Source organism: Phascolarctos cinereus, unplaced genomic scaffold (assembly GCF_003287225.1).
Source record: "Phascolarctos cinereus isolate Bilbo 61053 unplaced genomic scaffold, phaCin_HiC Scaffold_9;HRSCAF=440, whole genome shotgun sequence".
Classification (NCBI taxonomy): Eukaryota; Metazoa; Chordata; class Mammalia; order Diprotodontia; family Phascolarctidae; genus Phascolarctos; species Phascolarctos cinereus.
In genome coordinates, this window is record NW_027556402.1 from 260,622,985 (window position 1) to 260,643,850 (window position 20,866).

The following is a 20,866-nucleotide window of genomic DNA, read 5'->3' on the forward strand; positions in this document are numbered from 1 at the left end:
GATTTTGGTTACTTGTTATCACAGTTAACTTTAGTCTTTATATGAACCAGGATTATAATGTTAAATCTAAGAAACAGAGAAAATGGGTTTCCTTTGATTTTGAAAATAATACAGAGTTGGTATTTAATGGTCACATACCACATTTTATTTTATTTCTATTTTATTTCTGTTTTTTTGGGGTCTTTTTGCTAGGCAGTGGGGTTAAGTGACTTGCCCAGGGTCACACAGCTAGTAAGTGTCAAGTGTCTGAGGCTGGATTTGAACTCAGGTCCTCCTGACTCCAGAGCTGGGACTTCATCCACTTTGCCACCTAGCTGCCCACGCCTACCACATTTTAGAATGCGGTTGCATAGTGAATGACAGCTATGTGATCTTGAATTCAGCTGTATAATCATATTTTTTTAGACCACTTAAATACACTGAAAAGAAAATCTTTATTTAAATGTAAAATCCTCAGGCGTTACCTGTTTGATAAAATTATCCTTTAGGAAGAGAAGACCTTTAGTGTTTAACTTTTGAATTCCTGAAAGGCTCCCGGGGGGTGGGGGGGTGGGGGGGGTGGTCCTAAGCTTCCCCAGCTTTTATTGATAAAAGCAGCATACACAGGTGTCCTTATGTTAGGGACATCATCTTGGGGCTCTCAGTGCTATGGCTCAAGCCCCAAGGCCTGGCACGTCCCTGTTGCTTATGTTCTGCAACCCACCCTTTCCTCTTTGTTACTGCTTTCCTTTCGTGGGATGTGACTTACTGTCACCGGGGTCATGTCAGACCACGGGGAATGTCTGGTTAACACATGAAGAAATGGAAAACCCTGACAGCAACACCTCACACGGTCAGTGCTGGTACCTCTTCTTGTTGTATTCGTGGGCCCACAAACTGATGTGGACTTACTGAAGACAATTATTCCTTTTGGGCATTAATTGTTCAAAATCAGAATCATCAATGTGTAAATTTTTAGTACCCTGAAATTAATTGTGTGACTTTAATTTAACTCTTCTCAGAGAGTCTTAATTTATTTACTAATTTCTTGCTAATTTGAGCTTAAGATGCTTCCTTCCCTCTCTTCATTTCTTCCTTCCTTCTCCCTCCCTCCCTTCCTCTTCCCTCTCTTCCTTCTTCCCTCCTTCCCTTTCTCCTTTCTTTCCTCCCTCCATGCCTCCCTCCCTCCCTTCCTTCCTTCTTCCCTCCTCCCTCCCTCCCTCCTTTCCTTCCTTCCTTCCTTCCTTCCTTCCTTCCTTCCTTCCTTCCTTCCTTCCTTCCTTCCTTCCTTCCTTCCTTCCTTCCTTCCTTTTTCTTTCTTTCTGTAGAGGTGTTTGGTATATGGGGGAAAAACCTTGCTCTTTATTTGCATGAAGAATGCCAGTTGTTTTGCATGGTTATTGCATGGTGCCTTTGCCTTTGAACTTATTTTGCTCACAGTTAAGTTGCATGAGTATGACAGCATTTACTGGCTGGTATCTCTGAACTTACCATTACTAATCGTTGTATCCTTTTGCTTTTTTAACCACGTAACATCAGGACGATGAGGAGGGAAGCTGGGCTCAGGTTGGAGACTTTCTCTAATTTGTTCCTCATTATGTTTACATACGTTCCCCAAAGCAGTGAATGCATGGAAGCTTGTGCCTTTGTTGATGTCATCAGCATCCGAATCACTTGAAAACTGTTAATGATTTAATAACATAAATCAAAACTGTCCGACGGTCCCAACGCTTTGATTAAAAGAGTAGTTAATGTCTCATGGACAGTTGTGAAAATCTTTCAGGTGTGATTTTGATGATAATTTGTGATTAACACAAATTTTTATGTAAAATGCCATGAGTGATTCACAAAGGGCCTGATGCCTAGACATCTCCTGAAGTTATAGTCCTTTGGTGGTGGGGAGGGATCTTATTTTACTGCTGCTGTTGTTTTTTTTCAATTATAGGAATAGCTTTGTATGCTCTGTGAGAGGGGCAGGCGCACACACGCACACGCACACGCACATACCCATATCGGTTGAAGTCTTGTCTCACTGAGCTGAGCAGACATCAGCATGCTTCCTGCCTGGATTGTTTTGAAATGACATTGTGTAGGGAGTCAGGGGACATGGTTCTGACTGAAGCTGGGACACTAAGGAGTCATGTGAGGTTGGACAGGTCACCTCTTTCTTTGAGCCTCTGTTTACTTGTCTAGGATCAGGCTGGAGCCCATGACCCCTGACATCAGAATTGGATGCAGTGTTGGTTGGTGTTGAGCAGGTTCCCCTTCATGGGGGTTCTTGCTGTAGAATGTCAAGAAGCCCTTTCTTACAGTCGTCTTTTGGCATCTCAGTCTAAACAATCCACAGCCTTGCAGTTGTTTTGCAACATGTTTAAGACGCCGCTGTGCAGAAGGCACCGTGTGCTGTAAAGACAAAAATCAAACCCTCCCGGCCAGAGCTCCACGAGCAGCTTGCGTTGTGTTGGAGGCCGCGATGTGGACTTGGAAGTCACTACAGAAGTTGTCTCTCGCGTGGGGCGTGTGGAACACAGCCTCCTACGAGGAAGGCCGGCTCACGCAGGGGTTGGGTGGGAGCTGCGGCATGAGTCTGTTTTGGCTGGAATGGAGAGGGTACAGAAGGGACCAAGTTGGGGAGCGGTCTGGAAAGTTAGTTTGGAACCCAATTGGGAAGTCGCATGACAGACAGAAGAATTGGTAGTGCAGGGGTGGGACGTGAGAGAGGGAGTCTGATAGGGAGGCTGTGGAAACAGTCCACAGAAGGGGCAATGTACCTAGGGGCTTAGAGGGGAGTGTACTTGGTGAGGAAGGGTGTATCTGAAGGTGATCATCCAGTTGGCTCAGCAGGGCCTTAGGCTCCAGAGCCCAGGCTCTATCCACAGACAATCTTCTCATGACTAAGGTAACAAGCTTAGGCCATAGGGGTGTGGGGGCCATCTGCATATAAACTGTCACACAACCCATGGAGATTAATGAGCAGGAAGAGAACTGAGGGGGTGGCCAGCCTTCTGATTCCTTTTGTTTGGTGAGTCCCTGTCCGAGGACATATCCTCTGTCCTCAGTGATAGAAACGGTGCATAAAGCAGGTTTTACATCTTACTAGTTCCAGGCATGGTTCAAATGGACAAGGAAGGCAGACAGTCAGTACTTGGACCTCACACTCTACTGGCAGAGACATATAGATGAGGCTTCTGCAGCAGATTGGATAGAAAGGTCCCAGGCCCCTGAGGGAGCAGTTGCAAAGCCGGTGGTCAGGCCTCTTCTCTCATGTCATTGCCACTGAGAAAATGGCTTTTGTTTCTGATGGAGAGCTATTGGCCAGGGCTGAGAGCCCCAAGGTCTTCAGGACCTGTGGCTGTAGCTAGGGTAAAGCGTGCCGGGATTTCAAAGTTACGAGATTGACCTTTCCCTTCATGCAACAGAGACATATTTCCTGGACCCTCTTTTATTACCAAACAGGGTCCTAGCTTGGAATCCTTCGTGATTTAGCCTCATTTAATTCTGTAATGGTTTGGATCACATCTGACCAAAGGTCAGGAGGAATATTGTTAGGAAAGTCTTAAATGCTCTTCTCTCATCTTCATCTTGGTCTGGGTGAGATTTTAACTCAGCAAATTCTTTTCAATCCTTAATGATCATTTAGAGCAGGTTCATTTTTCACAACAGGAAATTAAATTCAGCCACATTTGGATTTTGTTTTCTTACAAACATGGCACAAAACTTGATTTATATTAATATTCTTTGTAACAGAAATATTAACAGACAAGGCAGGCAAGGAACAGTGACTAGGATTGGCTGACAGTCTTTAACGTACCTCTAGTCCCTTACATTTTATATGTGAAGACTTAAAAAGCACCCACCCAGTGTGTTTGCCTTCCCGTATCTCTGTGGTGGAAAGAATGCCGCTTTCACTGCCTGCGTTGTGCAGGTGAGAAACGTGAAGATCAGAGAGGTTAATTCTCTTGGAGTCCTTCTGCTCTTCCTTATCCTCCACATCCCATCAGTCTCTGGCTGTTGTAGCTTCTACCTCCACAGCTTCTCTCCAGTTAATACACCTGCAGATTGGTTTTCTCTAAATACAAGCCTGACCTGTCCTTCCTTTTCTGACCCTCTGACAGGTGTCTGGAAAGCCCTTAAATTCCTGGCTTCCTTCCAGACTCAGCTCAACCAAGGCCTTTCCCTTTTTCCAGATGCCTGTGTCTTCCCCTCCCATCTGCTTTGTGCCTCCTGATGTTCATGGGATCTCCCACATGGAGTGGAAGTTCCTTGAGGGCAGGAATCGTTTTGGTTTTGTATCTCTCTCCAGCTCCTAGCTGAGTGCCATAAACCGACTGAGAGTTAGGGCTTAGGTCGCTGATTTCCAACTCTAAGGCCAGTGTTCTTTCCATTTTACATCACTACTTTTGAACGCCATTTGATGGTATTTTTCCTCCCCTGTGTTTGAATAGGAAATATACATTCCCCATAGCATGTTCTTCTGGCAATAGTTTGCCCAGCTGCCACTCAGAAAGGTTCCATGAGTGGCCTTCTTCAAGAAATCTGCCACAGAGCAGGTTGCAGAGATGGAAGGAAGCTCATCCTCTCTCGATACATAACAGCCTCTGAATACATACTTGCCCGTAGCAAATAATGTAGGCCACGGGCCATCCAGACTCCTCCAGGAGGCTGGTGAGGTGAGGCCGTGTGTATATGGCCGAAGGCTGCTGCGTTACTGCTGGCATCCATCTGTCAGCCTTGTGGGGAAGGCATCTGGACAGGCCGACTCAGCCTCCATCTGAGGACGGCCTCGTCTGAGCACCACGAGTGGCAGCTGTGCTTGAGGGCCCATGATTGGCCCCCTGGTCTTGATTTAGAATGAAGTCTGTCATGGATGTGACAAACGATTAGACAAGACCAGCAGTCACTTTGCCCAGCTCTTTGGAAGGCAGCTTTGTCTCTTGGTCCAGTCTGGGTAGGACATGGCCAGCCAGAAAGAGTCCCATCCTCTAGCCTTTGTGTGTCCCCCGGGGGTGTTGGGTCCTTTAGAGGGGTACTCGGGAATAGTCCTGCCTGAGCTGTGGTGAAAGTCTGCTCCCTGTAGGGTGTGGTCGTGCTCGTTGGTGTCCTGGCCAGAACCGTCCAGGCCTCCTGCATGTGCCCCAAGAGAACGTGTGTAATAACATGTGTGGAGGGAATGCCCTTTCTTCACAACAAGCAGCATTATCACCATTTTACAGGTTACTAAACTGAGGCTCTCCAAGATTAAGTGACTTGTGTAAGTGCCTGAGGGAAGATTTGAGCCCAGGACTCCTGATCCCAAGCTTAGGGCAGTGTCTCCTCTGCCAAGCTGCTTTATTCACAGGGAATCTGTTATTGTACCAGAGCATACAGGGTCTGTGGGCCCTTGACTTCCACAGGAAAGATTCACACTTTATATCTGACACAGACAACTCTTAATGGAATCATTCTTCCCCCATCGTGTGCTTAAAAAATAAGATTGGCTAATCTTTTCAAGCTGTTTGTGAGTCATGACCCTTCTTTGTAGTTCAACAGTTAATGAGACTCAGGGACTATAACTATATTCTGTTGTGATTCTGTGAAAGGAGGTTTCTGTTTTCAAATGCAGAAATGCCTCAGAACTGTTCGGATGATGGAGGAAATACAATGTCTAATTGATAATTGACACTTGAGTGAAATGTCCTTGCCACCGTACAGCGCCAGGTCACCCTTTGGACGCAGATACATTCTGCAAAATGAAGGATGCGAAGCCATCCATTCTTTTAGCTACGAAAAACAGAAAGTCAGTTGGATAGCCATTAATGTAACAGTAGTTTGGTTCTTTGACTCGGTTTCTCCTTAGTAACTCTCTGATACCTTTTCTCAAGCAGACGTTGGCCTATGGCGACATGAATCACGAGTGGATCGGCAATGAGTGGCTGCCCAGCCTGGGGCTTCCTCAGTACCGCAGCTACTTCATGGAGTGTCTTGTGGACGCTCGGATGCTTGACCATCTAACCAAGAAAGACCTGCGAGGACAGCTCAAGATGGTGGACAGTTTCCACAGGTAAATGACTGGAGGAGGTGTGACTGATGGCGCAGAAATCCATGCCCAGGGCTGCCTCTGAGGGTTTCCCTTTTCCAAATAGAAACAGCTTCCAGTGTGGAATCATGTGTCTGCGAAGACTGAATTATGATCGGAAGGAACTGGAAAGGAGAAGAGAAGAAAGTCAGAATGAAATCAAAGGTTTGCTTGGAGTCTGGGCGTCCCCCCCGCGTGTCGTCTCCTTCCCCCCCCCTCCCCCACCTCTCCAGGATGCTTGTGCTCTTGGCCTGGGCCGGCATCGGGGACAGGGTTGGGTGTGCCAGGAGTGAGAACAATGAAGTGCTTAGCACAGTGCGTGGTGCAGAGCAGCTGCTGTCTGTGTGCGTGTTCCCCACCTCCCGAGGCGGAGGTTCCAGACGAGATGATCTCTCAGCAGCATTAGTGCTAATGAGAGTGCTGGAGAACGGTGCTTTACTGGCTCCCCAGGGTGTGGGCCCTGCCGGGCTGCCCCTTGATGTCCCGTCTCTTCATGTCCTTCTCTAGAGGTGCTCGTTTGGAGCAATGATCGGGTGATTCGCTGGATTTTATCCATCGGCCTCAAAGAGTATGCAAACAACCTCGTGGAAAGCGGCGTCCACGGCGCGCTGGTGGCCTTGGATGAGACCTTTGACTTCAACGCTCTGGCCCTCCTGCTGCAGATCCCCACTCAGAACACACAGGTAAGCCTGCGACCAAACCAGTAATGTCTGACTGACCAGCACAGTCCCCACCCAGAGTCACCGCAGTGTGCACTCAGTCCGTCCATTCTCTCTTGGTGCCAGGCCCTTCCTCCTGTGGCCGCCAGGGTCATCGCACAGAGAGTTCCCATTCTTAGCAGGGTTCTTTGTGTCTTTTCCTCATCACCCCTCACAGACAATCTGTCCATAAATGCCCTTCTCCATGCAGACTCTTCAAATCCTTGAAAATGATGATCACGCTCCTTGCACAATGTCCCTTCCTCTTGTGGTCTAAAGGCCCTTCCCCATCTTGGCTGCCAGAGCCCCAGTGGCATCCTCCACACAGGCCATGGCAGAGTCCCCCTGCCTTCATTCCCCTTTCCTGGCTTGCTCTCATACCTTCCCCCTTAGCCACCATGGCCTGTGCCCTTGGCGACCAGTAGAACGATCTCATTTCTGTCTTGCCTCGGGCCTCTTGCCCACTAGGGACCTTTGGGGAGACATAAGGATGGCATGGAGTTGGTGGCAAGAAGGAAGGATTTGTTGAGTTGCTCCACAGCTGCCTGTTCAGATCTTGCCTCTGTAGGGAGATTGCCTGAGGAGTATGGTTGTGGCTTAACATGTTATGTGACATGTTTAGAGCTTTCAAAAAAAATAAAGCCACCACCCCCAATCCCTCCTGTTTTCTCAAAGACTAATGAAAACTCTGTTTGTTTGGGTTTTTTGTTTGCTTTTTCCCTTAGGCTCGTGCTGTCTTGGAAAGAGAGTTCAACAACCTTCTAGTTATGGGCACTGACAGAAGGTTTGAGGAAGTAAGTTTGAGAGATTTTCAGCAAACGTGGATTTTGAGCTCAGTGGCTGAGCTGGAAGGTCTCTAGTCAGTCTCAGGGCTGTTACTGGTGCCCAGATACTGTCTCATGGGACAGAGCCCCTCTGGATTTGCCACTCGGCACATGTTCCCTGTTTTTGTAAATTTTGTAATTAAAACAGACATTAGAATACTGTGACCTTTTCACCTGAGCAGGGTTTTTCCTGTTTGAATTCTGACATTTTTCTCTTAGGCCTGAGATTTGGGAAAACTTTGCTTATTTCCCATGAATTGAAAGCATGTGCTGTTCATTCTTACTCTGCCACATACTTCCCCATCTCCCCAGAGTGCTGCCCTGGTCAGAAAGCCAGTCAGAACAGTCCCCACACAGTCCTAGCTAACCAAGGGATGGAAAGGGCCAGGCCAAGAAGGCGGGGACTTTCAAAGAGAGATTATTAACATTTGGATTGTTTTCAGTCCTGAGAAATGAAGGTCGGGACAGGATGTGACCACAGGTTATAAAATGTTGAGAGACTTGATGGAATGTTGTTTCCTGTGTCTCCCTCATTCCTCCTCTGGAAATGAAGGTGTTAGACCTTCCTGGGCCAGTGTCTTCGATGTCCTCCTGGAATTCCAGACAAGCCGAACCCAGAGGTCATGGGAGGAGTGTGAGATTGAGTGCAGGGCTAGCCTGCCACCTCACAGGTCCTTAGGGCTCCCTCTGGTGGCCATCCAGGATGAGTCCCTAAGGAAAGCTGGGGGTTTGTGTGCTCAGACCAAGATCTGTGCTGGGTTGCCGGGATGGACTGGGGGCCTGTTGTCCATGAAAAAGTTCCTGCAGCCTCAAGAATTCCTTGTGCTTGGACAGGCCTCAGAGGGTACCAGTGATCAAATGTGGCATTTGTAGAGCCTGACCTACATGTAGGTAAAGTGAATGGAAAGGGTTGGCTCAGCTTGCTCCAGGATTTTTACTGTGTTCCTGAATTTTCCAGGATGATGATAAAAGCTTTCGCAGAGCCCCTTCGTGGAGAAAAAAATTTAGGCCCAAGGACATTCGAGGATTAGCTGCTGGCTCGGCAGAGACCCTCCCTGCAAATTTTAGGGTCACCTCGTCTATGTCTTCACCCTCTATGCAGCCAAAGAAAATGCAGATGGATGGTAGGTGGTCAGAGTTTTCATTTCTTAAAGCATCTCAGATTTTTTTGTGTTGGAATGCAAGTTATTTCATATCTAAATTTGCCTGTTTAATAAGTTTTAAAGCATTTATGTCCTGTTGCACGTGCTGACTTGAAATGTTTCCCTTGACCATCAAGAATTTCCTCTAGAGTACTTGTAGTCTCTGCCTTCTGTACGTGCCGGCATCCTCAGGGCCAGGAAGTCCCGCCAGACTTTCCCTGGCATCCTGAGCCCACCACATCTCATTGTTCCCTCAACACTGTCTTGTACCTCCATCTTCTGAGAGGAACTCTGGCCCCCCTCGGGGCTTGTGTGTTTATGGGACAGTGGCTTCAGTACTTGAGGCATTTCTGATTTCCTTGGTGTGCATCTTACCTAACCAATACAGATCTCAGCTCCTCTTCACCTTTTGTCTCTACTGCTGTGGACAAAAGGTCTCTCTCCTGGTTGCAGGAGCCCAGCAGACCCTCACATAGCTTTGGGGAAGGAGTCCAGGCTTACCCCCAGAAGGGCCTTTCTGGCATGCCATTGCCCTCAGAGTCTTCAGGTTGCCTCTTCTTTGTCAGTCACTCCTTGGTAGGTGCCCTGCCTTTCAGGATTAGCCACACCCTGAGCTTTCCTGTTTACATACTTTTATCTACTTTAGAAGGGAGGAGGACATTTACCTTTGTCTCCTCCATCTTTCATTCATTGAAGAAAACAACAGCTCCAATTCACCTGCTCCTTTCTTGGGTACTTTTAGGGTCAGAAGATGACCCTGGGCCAGGCCTTTTGTTTTAGTTACAAGTCTTTACTTAGTAGTTTCACTAAAGCCTAAGGATCCAGATAGATTCAGACCAGCTTTCAAGTGAAAGGAAACCTCACACACTCAAATGGAAGCACATTTGACCAGGAACAGCCTTTGAACCCCAATTCCTGCCACCTCTGGGTGTCCTGGAGCATTTTTCAGGACAGCTGTGTATTCTGGGAAAGGGAGTAGCTTTCTGGGTGCGGCTCCTGGACACTCTGTCCTAGGGGTGCAGTCCTTGGAATGGCCTTAGAACCGTGGATGTTCTTCTCAGGGTGTCACAGATTCAGAATCTAGGACTTTTTCAAAACCAGGTTGGATCTTCTCTGACGTTCTCAAGGTTTTAATGTACCCAGGAGGAAATCAATCGAAAAGCATCAGCACAGGCCGTGCTCGGGCCTGTCTCCGTGCTTGCTTCTGAACCTTCCGCTGCCATGGCTGGTGGGGCCGGGCCGGACCTCTTCTCTTGCACAGCGGCCCCCTGGCCCTCTCTCTTCACTCTCTGCCAGGGACGGATTCTCGGAGACATCACTTGCTCTGCAGTCTTCTCTCTGTCAGGGTCACCACTGCCATCATGCCCCTTATTATTAACAACAGCTGTTCCTGGTTGGCTTGTGGCTTCCAGTGCAGGGGCAGTCATCAAGATGAGAGGAGGGGTGGGGCCCAAGCTCCAGGTGGATACGGATTTACGGGGTCACACCGTTTTCAGGTGTTGGTGACTAGCTTGTGCCTTTTCAGAGCTGCTGTGTTGTGAGCACATTGAGCAGTACGTTGTTCATGCCAAATTGTGCATTTCAGAGCAATGTTGATGACCCATAGAGTGAGAACAAGAGAAACACACTGACTTACAGTGTTCCAACCAATTTATAGCATCAGCAGCGGTTTTTGTTTTTGAGGCCTCCGGCATCTTTCTTCACTGAGATGTTGGTCTTTCTACGTAACCAGTCGTCTGCCTCCCCCGGGGTGCTGACTTGCCTTCTTTGGGCTGTGTTCCTCTCTGTTCATCTGACACTCAGCCCCACTGACAGTCGGTTCAGATGGCAGATGGAGAGATGGAAAGGGATTTCCTCTAACGCTGTCTGCGGTTGCTTCCTGGTGGTGGGGACCCCACAGAGACCCTGGGAGTCGGTGTCTGGTGACCAGCTGTTGTTCGCTTCCAGCACATTCATTCCCACACCCCCCAAAGAGAGCCCCCTCACACTCACCTCTGGGGAAGGGCGCTGCTGCTATCCCAGAACGTTTTGTAACTGTCCTCACTCAGGTGGTTTTAAAAACTAACTGCATGCTGTGTTCTGCACGCTTTCCTTCTGCGCTCTTGAAACAGGCAGTGTATCAGGAAGCCAGAGGTTGGATTCTGCGACCGTAAGGACTTATTCCTGTTAAAGCCTTCTGTTGGTGAGTAGAGAGAGCGTGGCGCCCACAACGTGCCCAGCGGATGCCAGCCCTTAGGTGCTTGGTTTCACGTGGCTGACGACGGTCCTTGTTGGCTTGGGGCAGCCAGCTGCCTACACACAACGTTAGCGCTCCATTGGTTCTGTGGAATCACAGCCTTTTGTGCTTCTGAGGAGTGGAAGGGGTGCCCAACAGACCACAGTTCTCCAAGTCAGTCAACGGATTTAATTTTTTAACATTTTACATCATATTGTACTTTAGAGGTACTGGGGTCACTCTTCCCTTCCAGCTGCACAGGGGTCAGGGACTAGAGGAATTGGAGAATTCTATCCCGTATTTTCAAAGATCTGGCCAAGTGAGCATCCCCCGTGTTACCGCCTGCAGCTGCCTTGTCTTGTCCCTTTCCAGTGTCCGATCAGGAAAGCTGATGCTTCCTCTGGCAGGGAAAGTGGCTGTTATTAATGGTTTACACCCCCAGCTTTTCCCCAAGACTTGGACAGGCCAATTCATTTGGAGTTAGCTACTGATCCAGCATGTTTCTTCCTAGGAACAGAGCCTTAATTAGGTTCCCAGGTGACAAAGGCAAATGCTAAGTGGGCCATACTCAGTTATGTTCATTTGAAATCTAAGCTGCACCGATGCTCCAAGACTCCTCCCTGGTGTGATTTGTAGGTTTGCATTCTTTCTGGCAGATATTACTGAAAAGATTGTAGCAGCCACAGCCCTGGATTCAGGGTCAGGCGATGTGGCAGTCCCCAGTTGGAGCATCCCACGATCGCGGTTACGGAGGAGAAGGGCCATTCAAGCAAGGGTTTACTTGCACTGGACACAGAGCTGTGGGTTGTTGGCCTGTGGCCGCGTTGCAGTGGTTTGGGCCCAGGGCCTCGGGAGGGGTAAGAGCTCTTCGTCACAGGGCCGAAGATGCTCGAGTCTTGGGTCTCCTTTCACGGGCAGACTTGCTTTTTAAAAGTTCCCGAGTGAGGCTGGTTCTGTTCTGTACCGTCTACGTGCTGACTTAGGGATACACTTCAGTCATTTTGTTTAGGGACAGCCTTCTTGTAAGTAAAAAACGTGGGTTTTGCTCAGGTAATTCCTAAAGAAAGTTGCGTGGGCTGGGATTTGGACTTTTCATTGGCTTCTTTGCTGGCTTCTGGCTGGCAGCCACTCATTGGCATGTTTTTTTTTTTCCTCCTAGTTTACCCACACTACTTCTACAGATGATTATGCATCGTTCTGAACTCAGCCAAGACCACATTTTAGAATTGAGTGGATCTTTAATCTGTTAATACTTGTTATATGGACAATGAGATATTTTATTACAGAGTTTTTAATTAGTAAAAAAATTCATGAATACCATAGAGAAAATATTTTAGAATTAAATGTTTCTTATATTTATGTAAACTTATGTGACTTCATTTATACAGTTACTTAATTTTTCATGTGTATCCAGATTATAAATATCTTTTCCAGTCCATGAGGTTCTTATGCTTAATTTGTTAGTCAACTGAATGTACTGTAATACTTGTAAGTATAAATCCTATGAGCAAATAGGGCTTTTTGTAAATTGTGCAGTTATTGTAATGATCATTGTTTAATTTTTTTAAATAAACCTGACAGAAATGAGGATTTTACTACATTTGTAAAAAGCGCCCTCTTACCAAGGAGTAGGCAGGCATCATCAATACATTTTTAACGAATGCTTCAAAAAGCAAGCCGCCGCAGTCGTTTTGAAACAATCAGACTTTTCATTGCAAGCAGTTATGGTGTGATTTAATTACTGATCACAATTACTGATCTTTTTCTGAAAAGAAATTTTTCATTCTGTAGCATGGACTGATTTTACATTTTGTATTTTAAATATCTTCTCTACTAAAATTGGAACTGAGAAACGTTAGAACGCTATGGAGTCGTTCTAGAAAAACCTGGCTCAGCATGCCCTGGGGCGCTGAGTCTCCCCTCCTTGGATAACTTGTCTTCATTGACTGCTATAAAGCCATGAACAGAGAAGACTTCTCTGAGCCCGGAAGGATGGACCTGGGGAGGGGGCCAGGTCCTGCTCTCCCCTGCCCCCAGCCCGCAAAGAAGTGCTTTCCTCCCAACGCCGTTGGTTGAGAGGCTCCGATGCAATTTCTTCGAGGACCAATCACAGCGCGCTGCAGTCTCGAGGCCCGCCCCTGCCGAGGGATGCCGCGCCACCTTCAATCCAGGCCTTACTGTGCTCGCCAGGCGGCTTTCGGCGTTTGTTGGCCAACTTGTTTAGCTTCTGCGCCCGGACACGTTTTTGAGAGTTTAATGGTATAGCCATCACATTTCAGACTGTAGAGAATGTACCTTTTACTTTTAAAAATGGCACATTAAAAAGCCAACGAGAACCTGGTGTAGATCATGGTGCATTATTTATTATGCAACTATATATATATGTATGTGTGTGTGTATATATATATATAGATAGATAGATCCAGATATAAATATATACATATGTGCATATATATATAGCATGTCTTTTTCCTATTCGTTTCTGCTTTTAATGTACTTGTATAACTCATCGTTACTGTTGTTTTTCTATTAATCTTTTGTGAACTTTCTGATTATGTAACAAAGTATGTACAGCCTGCTTTTGACTATTTTTATCACAGTATTATTTATTGCTTTCTTTCAATAAAGTACTGAAGCCTTTACCACTGCCAATAAAACATCCACAGAACAAGCCGTGCTTACGCTGACCGCTGCCTGCCAGCACGAGAATGGGACAAGCGCTGGGTCAGGGTCCCTGTGTGCACAGGCTGGGGCCGGCATGAGGCCTCAGGCTTCTGCCGGGGTGGGCACTTCCAAGTTAGGACCTCCTGCAGCCATCATGGGGCAGGGCCGAGGGTGAAGGCAACATTCCTGGGGGCCCTGCTCTTCCCACTCTGCCGTAGCACACGGCCTTTCATCTCCCACAGTGTGGGGGATTCTAAATGAAGGCAGAGCAGTCACCCAGCGGATGGCTTCAGCGTGAGGCTCAGAGGAGTGGAATTTGGCACTCCGTGTTTCTCGCGTCTCTATTTTTCTTGTTCCAGTGACTTGCGTATCCTTAGCTGACGTTTTCACAGTTGATCAAAAACTGGTCAGGACTGCAAGGGTCCCGCACCTAGGTCTCATAAACATGTCCTGCACGCTATTTCATTAACAATCTGGACTTAGTGGAGGCAGCTCGATGGCTCAGTGGGTGGAACACCAGGCCTGGAGGCAGGAAGACCCGAATTCCACGCCAGCCTCACACTCATGAGCTGTGTCACACACAGCCTGAGCAAGGCGGCCTCTGCCTGCCTTAGTGTTCTCATCTGTAAAGTGGGGATGGTAATAGCGCCTCCTTCCTAGGGTGGTTGTGAGGACCAAATGAAATAGTGATTGTAGCACCCTTACACAGGGCCTACATAGCACACAGTAGGCACTCTGTAAATGCCAGCTGTTGTTGTTATAAGTGAGGCTAAATGCTGCCACAGGCCAATGCTGTTTCTTCCAATTCACTGCAGCTTGAAGGTTTTTTTCTTATTAAAAAAGCAGCTGGGGATAGCCTAGCACAAGACAGGAGGAGATAATTTGGCATTGATCAGTATGATAGCATGTGTACAGGGAAGAAACGCTGCAGGCCTTTTCCCTTTCAAAGTTTTCCTCGGGAGTCCAAGCTCCAAATGGCTTTCTTATTACCTGTCTCCTACCCTTATTTTTTTTAAACACTTCATACAAATTACCCAATTCTTCTCTGCTTTTAATCAGTTGAGGCTGTTGAGGTGGCCAAATGGCTTTTAAGTAATTTCTTGGGTTTTGTTTTTCCCTTGTGCCTCCAAGGTACTCGAGGCACTTCCATTTTTTACTTCCTTTTATTGACCTGAGGAAAAATGTCACACACCAGGATAGTTCTCACTCAATTTGTGTGGAAAGGGGAGGAGATTCTGTTTGGCTCTTCTGTGCTCTTTCCCTCCACATGTGCTACCTAAATTGCCCTTCCATTCTGTGTGAAGTTGGCATCGTGGACCACCATCAGAAGATCATTCGCTGAGCAAGAGCCTGGCCTCCGTTAGGCCTCCATCACTTCCTTCCTTGACCCTAGGCAAGCCCCCTTCTCTGTAAAGTGAGTGCCCACCACATGCAGTCATCAGGACCCTCTGATGAGATGGTCTAGGGGATGTACCTCATTGCTCTTCACACTCGGCCTGTGTGCCCACCCTAGAACTTAGACTTTGAATGGCCATTTCCTAGCTGTGTGTGACCTTGGAAAAGTCAGCTGGCAAGTAAAATACAAATAGTCTTTGCCTGCAGAAATTGCTTTTGTCCTGTGCTTGGTTTCATCTTTAGAGTTTCAAAGCCTGTTTCAGTTGGTGAATTCATTTCTCTCCGGTAGAGTAGCTTTTATCCTGGAGCTTTTCTAAAAGATCCTAGCATCTGGGAGAGACTGCAGAGTCCATGCATTGCAGCCCCCTCAGATGAAGAAACTGAATCCTAGGACCAGGTTAGGTGGTCACATTGGGCCTCTGTCTCCATGTGCCACACCTCTCCCTCTGCCCCCAGTTTTGGGGGATCATAGGGTGAGATTTTATGCAATGACTTTTCTGCCAGGATACTTCTCACTTGACACAAGATTTCCTGGTCAAAGTTAAAAGTTGAGTTTATTGCAGGATGGCACCCTTCTCCCCCAGTAGCTGGAGTCCGTGGGACGGGATGAACACTTAGTGATTGCACAGTCTTCTGTTTCTCTGCCTTATTAATAGTAAGGACACCGTACCAATAAGGAGCCCCATGCTGGTTGGCCCTATTAGGAGGAAGTCACCAGCTGTGCTCATTCATTTGAGCCAATGGAGGCTTCCATAATTCATTCATTTACTAGCCGTGTGACCTTAAGCAGATTAGTTAGCCTGTTTGCTCATCTGTGAAATGGGAATGATGCTTGGCACTAGCTGTCTGGTTGTGAGGATCAAATGAGCTCATTTATGTGAAAGTGTCTTGTGGGATTGTATAGTGCTATTAAATTATAATGACTTCCTAGGATGTGTCATTTAACAGCTCCAGGCCCTCCACAGTACCAGATATGCAACCTGTATGAAAGACCTAGTGCCCATTGGCAACTAGGTGGCACAGAAGATAGAGTACCAGGCTTGAGTTCAAATCTGGCCGCAGACACTTAACTAGCTGTGTGGCCCTGAGCAAGTCACTTAACCCTATTTGTCTCAGTTTCCTCATCTGTAAAGTGGAGAAGGAAATGTCGGACTTCCAGTATCTTTGCCAAGAAAACCCCAGATGGGGTTACCAAGAGTTGGACATGACCAAACATTGAATGACAGCACTACAGACTGCCCTATCCCTAATCCCTGGCTCCTGCAGCCCTGCCTCGGGGACTTAGAATAACAGACTTATTTGGGTTGGCTTTTTTTTTTAACTGTAAGAACCAGTAACTCCCTTTATTTCCCCCACTTTATCATTTTAAGAAAATATTTTCCCCAATTATGTGTGAGAACAATTTTTAACTTTTTTTTTTAATTTTGAGTTCCAGGGTCTTCCATCCTTCCCTTCTTCCCTCTCTGAGATGGTAAGCAGTTTGGTATAGGTTATACTTGTGTGATCAAAAAGAACATTTCCATATTAGTCATGTTGTGAAGGAAAATAGACAAAAAGAAAGTTAAAAAAAAGGGTGCTTCATTCTGCGTTAGAATTGCATGGAGGTGGATAGCGTTTTTCATCATGAGTCCTTTGGAATTGTCCTGGATCGTTGTATTGCCTGAGAAGACCTAAGTCATTCCCAGTTGATCATTGTTACAATGTTGCTGTTACTGTGTACAGTGTTCTGGTTCTGCTCACTTCACTTTGCATCAGCTCATGTAAGTCTTTCCAGGTTTTTCTGAAATCATCTTGCTCATCATTTCTTATAGCACAATAGTATTCTATCACAGTCCTTTACCACAACTTGTTCAGCCATTCCCCAACTGATGGGCATTCCCTCGATTTCCAATTCTTGGCCACCACAAAAAAAGAGCTGCTGTCAATATGTGTGTACATGTGGGCCCCTTTTCCCATTGGTTTTTTCTCTTTGGGGTGCAGACCTAGTATAGTAACCCCCATTTAGATTCAGCCCTTTAAGGGGTTTGAAGTTCTTTGCTCAGAGCAACCTTTTGGGCTATCCTTCCTGGTGTGCAGGCATGGCGGCAAATATTCGGATGTTTGGAGGTAGCTAGTCTCTCCCCCATGGCTTTTCTCTTTTCCAGCCAAAAAAAAATGCCCCCTCCACCTCCCCAACTCCCTTGGTGCTGCACTCTTGTTTGTTTCAGCCTTGACAATTTGGAGCAGTGTGGTGTAATGCAAAGGGCGTTTGATTCAGCCGAGATGTGGGTTGGAAACAAGCCTGGCTGTGTTTGTGCATAGGAGAAATTTTTCCAACAGATGTTTGCTGAGCCTGAGTTGGTTTTCAGTTTTGTAATCTGTGGGATAATGGAAAATAGCATGGCCCTTCTGGTGATTGTTGAGGGTCCCAGAGAATAAAGGTCGAAAGCCCTTTCAGGGAAATCTGTGTGACCCCCACCTATGCATTGTGTTGGTCTAAGAACATTTTAGGAAGCGCTACAGAAAATCAGAGCTAGGCCTTTCTGCTGCTGCCATGCTGTTCAGTCTTGTCCTACTCTTTGTGACCCCAGTTGGGGTTTTCTTGGTAGAGATGCTGGAGGGGTTTGCCATTTCTTCAGCTTATTTTACAGATGAGGAAACTGAGGCAAACAAGGTGACTTGCCCAGGGTCACAGCTAGGAAGTGTTCTGAGGCCTGATTTGAACTCGGTAAGATGTCTTCCTGACTACAGGCCAGGCACTCTATCCATTTCCACATCTAGCTGCCCATACTTGGACTAGTTCAAAGCCTGAGAGGGAAGAGTGCTCTGTGGAGTCTACAAAGCCTTTCATGAACTTGGATGGATCATTTCGCTTCTCTGGGCCTCAGTTTCTTCCTCTGTAATATTGGCGGAGGGGTGATGAGGTCCTTCCCACCTTTTCATTTTCTCTCTTGAACTATTCAGGTGATAGTTGGTTTGACTGCTACCAGATTTGGGTGTATAAGGAGGCTTTCAGGAGGGCCAGAAGAATGAGGTCCTTCCAGCTCTGGCTCCTGCCCCCGGAGAGGGGAAGGAAGTGGCCCAAGGTGAGTCAGAGGCAGCGCCAACCTTAAGGGATACAAAGTGTCTGCTGGGAGAGGGCCCGGCTTCTGAAGGAAGATAGAATGTTAACTCGAACGCCTTGGGGGCCCGAGGGCCCAGGCGTGGGGTGGAACGAGAAGGGAAGGAAGGAAGGAAGGAAAGGAAAGGATGAATGAATGAATGAATGAACTGAAAGGAGGGCTGGGCGCTAAGCTGGGCGGGATGAGCAGGAGAGATCCAAGACCCGAGGGAGGCATAGGGCACAGGCCGCAGGGAGGGCATGCCGTGCCGGCTCGGGTCGAGCCGGGCCGGGAGGACTCGCTTCGCTCCGCAGGTGGCTCCTATGGGCTCTGCATCCCGGGCCCATCCCGGTGCTGACGACACAGGAAGTGTCGCGAGCGGAAACCGCGGCTGGACCGGAGCGGCGGGGAGGGGAGAGGAGGGCAGGGCATCGGCGGTCGCTGGCGAGCGCGGACGCACGGACCGAGGTGAGCGCGCGGAGGCGGGAGACTGAGGTTGCCCAGTGTCCCTGCGGGCCGCGTGCGGCGCCGCACGGAGCGCGGGGCTGCAGGGGGAAGGCCAGGGCGGGCTCCTCCGCCGGGCCCGGCTGGAGTTTCGGGAGGAAGTGGCAGCTTCTGGGGTGCTGCGGTTTGTCGTCTGCGGGTTTTTGGTGGAGGCGGAGGCGGAGGTGGTGGAGGGAGCAGGGGACGCTACTGAGCGTGAATGTGGATGTAGACGGGGTCGGAAGGAGCCGCCTCCGCCAGCCGGTCCGAGCTGAGCCTCCTCCGCGGTCTGGGGTGGAGGTGGGGGTTGTGGCCAGTGAAGTGGGTGCCCTTCTGCTTCCCCCCACCCCCCTCCGCCCCGGGGTAGAGTAGGGGATGAGAGGAGGGAGAGCAGGTAGGAGCTGGGTGTGATGCATGTGTGTGCGAGTCCATCTCCGTATGACCCAGGCCTCGTGTGCGGGCCGGGCCGGACCGCCCCTGCTCGGACCGTGCTGATAAATGGGTGTGGCGCCTTCCCTAATCCACGGGCCGCTGCCTCCCCATCTTTTGTGGTGTGTCTGGCCTTTTGGTCTCTGAGAGATGCTGCGACCCCTCCCCCTCCAGCCCGAGGGCTTCTGTCTGCAGGATTCCCCCTGCTGGGGGAGGGGTGGCTAGGCAGGTTGGGCCGCGGTGGCTTTGTGGCCCGCGCCAGTGCACTAGGAGCTTAGAATTCTTTTAGGGAAAAGTTCTTCTGGGAAGGTAGGTGGGCTTGGACTTCTGGAAGTTTATCCTCTGGATGGGCTGGGAACTCCTAGGACCAGGGCCAAAGGATGGCACCGCAAGAAAATGGCTCTTTTAGGGGAAGGGGGTTGGTCTTCCAGGGACTATCTGCCTAGCTGCTTGATCGTGGCCCAGGCCAGCAGGGACAGAGGAAAACACTGGGGTTACCTTCGCACTCTTCGGGGACCTCTTCTCAAAGAGCGAAGCCTCTGCGAATGGGATGTGAACTGAAACACAGGCATTTAGGGTTTAAGCCTTTTCGCTCCCTCCCAGTCTCTCCATGAGTCAGTACCTCGTGTGCTACGAGCACATCCCATTTCTCTCCCAGCTGGTTAAATGTTTGCTGGAGAATCCAAGTATTCCTAGGAGGGGCGACTTCATCCCCCAGCAGAAGTCAGGGAGACCCTAACCCTAATTGCGCTCTGTGGTGTGTAGGAAGGGCAGTGTAGGTATTTCCGAGGTTCTCAGGGCCTGGACTTGGGTGGAATCTCCTTGGGAATGCTTAGGCTCTTTACAAATACTTCCTGCTTCTGAGGGAGGGGGAGGGTGTGGATATGCCGAGTTTTACTAAGCCATGGATTTAAAAGATTTTCTAAGACCAGGGATTTCCCCCCTCTTCCCACTTTAGGGAATGGTTTTGATTGCTGGTAGGATGATAATGGACCTTGGAATTCCTGTTATCTGAGAATTGATTGAAGGGAAAAGAGGAGATTCCCGGGGACTTGGTGTTTGTCTGCAAGTATCTGAAAGGCTGTTTTCTATTAAAAAAAGAAGAAGAAGAAGAAGAGGAGGAAAGAAAACGAAAAGAAAGGATTAAGACTTCTCTTTGGCCCCAGAGTGCCCAAGTTAAGTTTGGAATTGAGAAGGAATAAATGCAGGCCTCAGAGAGAGCTAACCGCGGCTCTTTTCTCTCTGCGTCTGCCTTACAGCTAGTGCTTCCCCACTGAAATTACTCGGATAGGCGGCTGGATAGGTAGGAAGGCAGACAGATACAGAGATAGACTGGTAAGTAGAGGGAGAGGCAGGTAGATGATAGATGTATGCACACAGTCAGATGTAGACATTCTGTAAGTACATAGCTGTTTGTCTCCTCTTCGCTCCTGGGACATTAAGATGAGCTAAGGCTGGGCCTGTTTTTTGCCTGTCTTTGTATTTCTGGTTTAGCACTGTTTGGCACACAGTAAGCACTTAATAAATGCCTGCTGCCTGGCTGAGTTCCTTTGGGAAAGAGTGGACTCTCCCTCTCTGGAGGGAGCCAGGCAGAGGCTGTTTGCTTGTTGGAGACATTGTAGATGACTGAACCAGCTGACCCCTGATGCTCCTTCCAACTCTGCTGTTCTGTGATATGCCAGAAGGCTGGTATATTTGATTTGACTCCACAAAGTGGTTTTCCTTCCCTTCAGGTCTGACCATTTCCATCCCCTTCTCGCTCTCCATTGGCTCCCAAAATAAACTGTGCTGCTTGTCCTTTTCAGTGCTTGGAGCCCTGGCTCCAATGGGCTTTTCCAGCCTTGTTACCCCTCACTCGTTCCTGTGCTCTTTACCACAGAACTTTCCATGTGCTCTCTTCTC

The 20,866-nt window shown here is 48.3% G+C and overlaps 2 protein-coding genes across 2 annotated transcripts in view; both read left to right on the top strand.

The window, feature by feature from the left end:
- Positions 1-13,249, top strand: part of PPFIA1 (PPFI scaffold protein A1) — a 101,801-nt gene extending 88,552 nt beyond the window's left edge. Inside the window, 10 exon segments of the mRNA XM_078148589.1 lie at positions 769-810; positions 812-832; positions 1,519-1,545; positions 5,844-6,019; positions 6,102-6,199; positions 6,542-6,717; positions 7,458-7,526; positions 8,515-8,680; positions 10,810-10,880; positions 12,073-13,249. Of these exon segments, the coding sequence (XP_078004715.1) occupies positions 769-810; positions 812-832; positions 1,519-1,545; positions 5,844-6,019; positions 6,102-6,199; positions 6,542-6,717; positions 7,458-7,526; positions 8,515-8,680; positions 10,810-10,868 (834 nt within the window). The 3' untranslated portion in view covers positions 10,869-10,880; positions 12,073-13,249.
- A 5,231-nt stretch (positions 13,250-18,480) lies between these two features.
- CTTN (cortactin) overlaps positions 18,481-20,866 on the top strand; it is a 43,849-nt gene continuing 41,463 nt past the window's right edge. Inside the window, 1 exon segment of the mRNA XM_078148738.1 lies at positions 18,481-18,520. The gene's annotated coding sequence lies outside the window, so the exon portion shown is untranslated.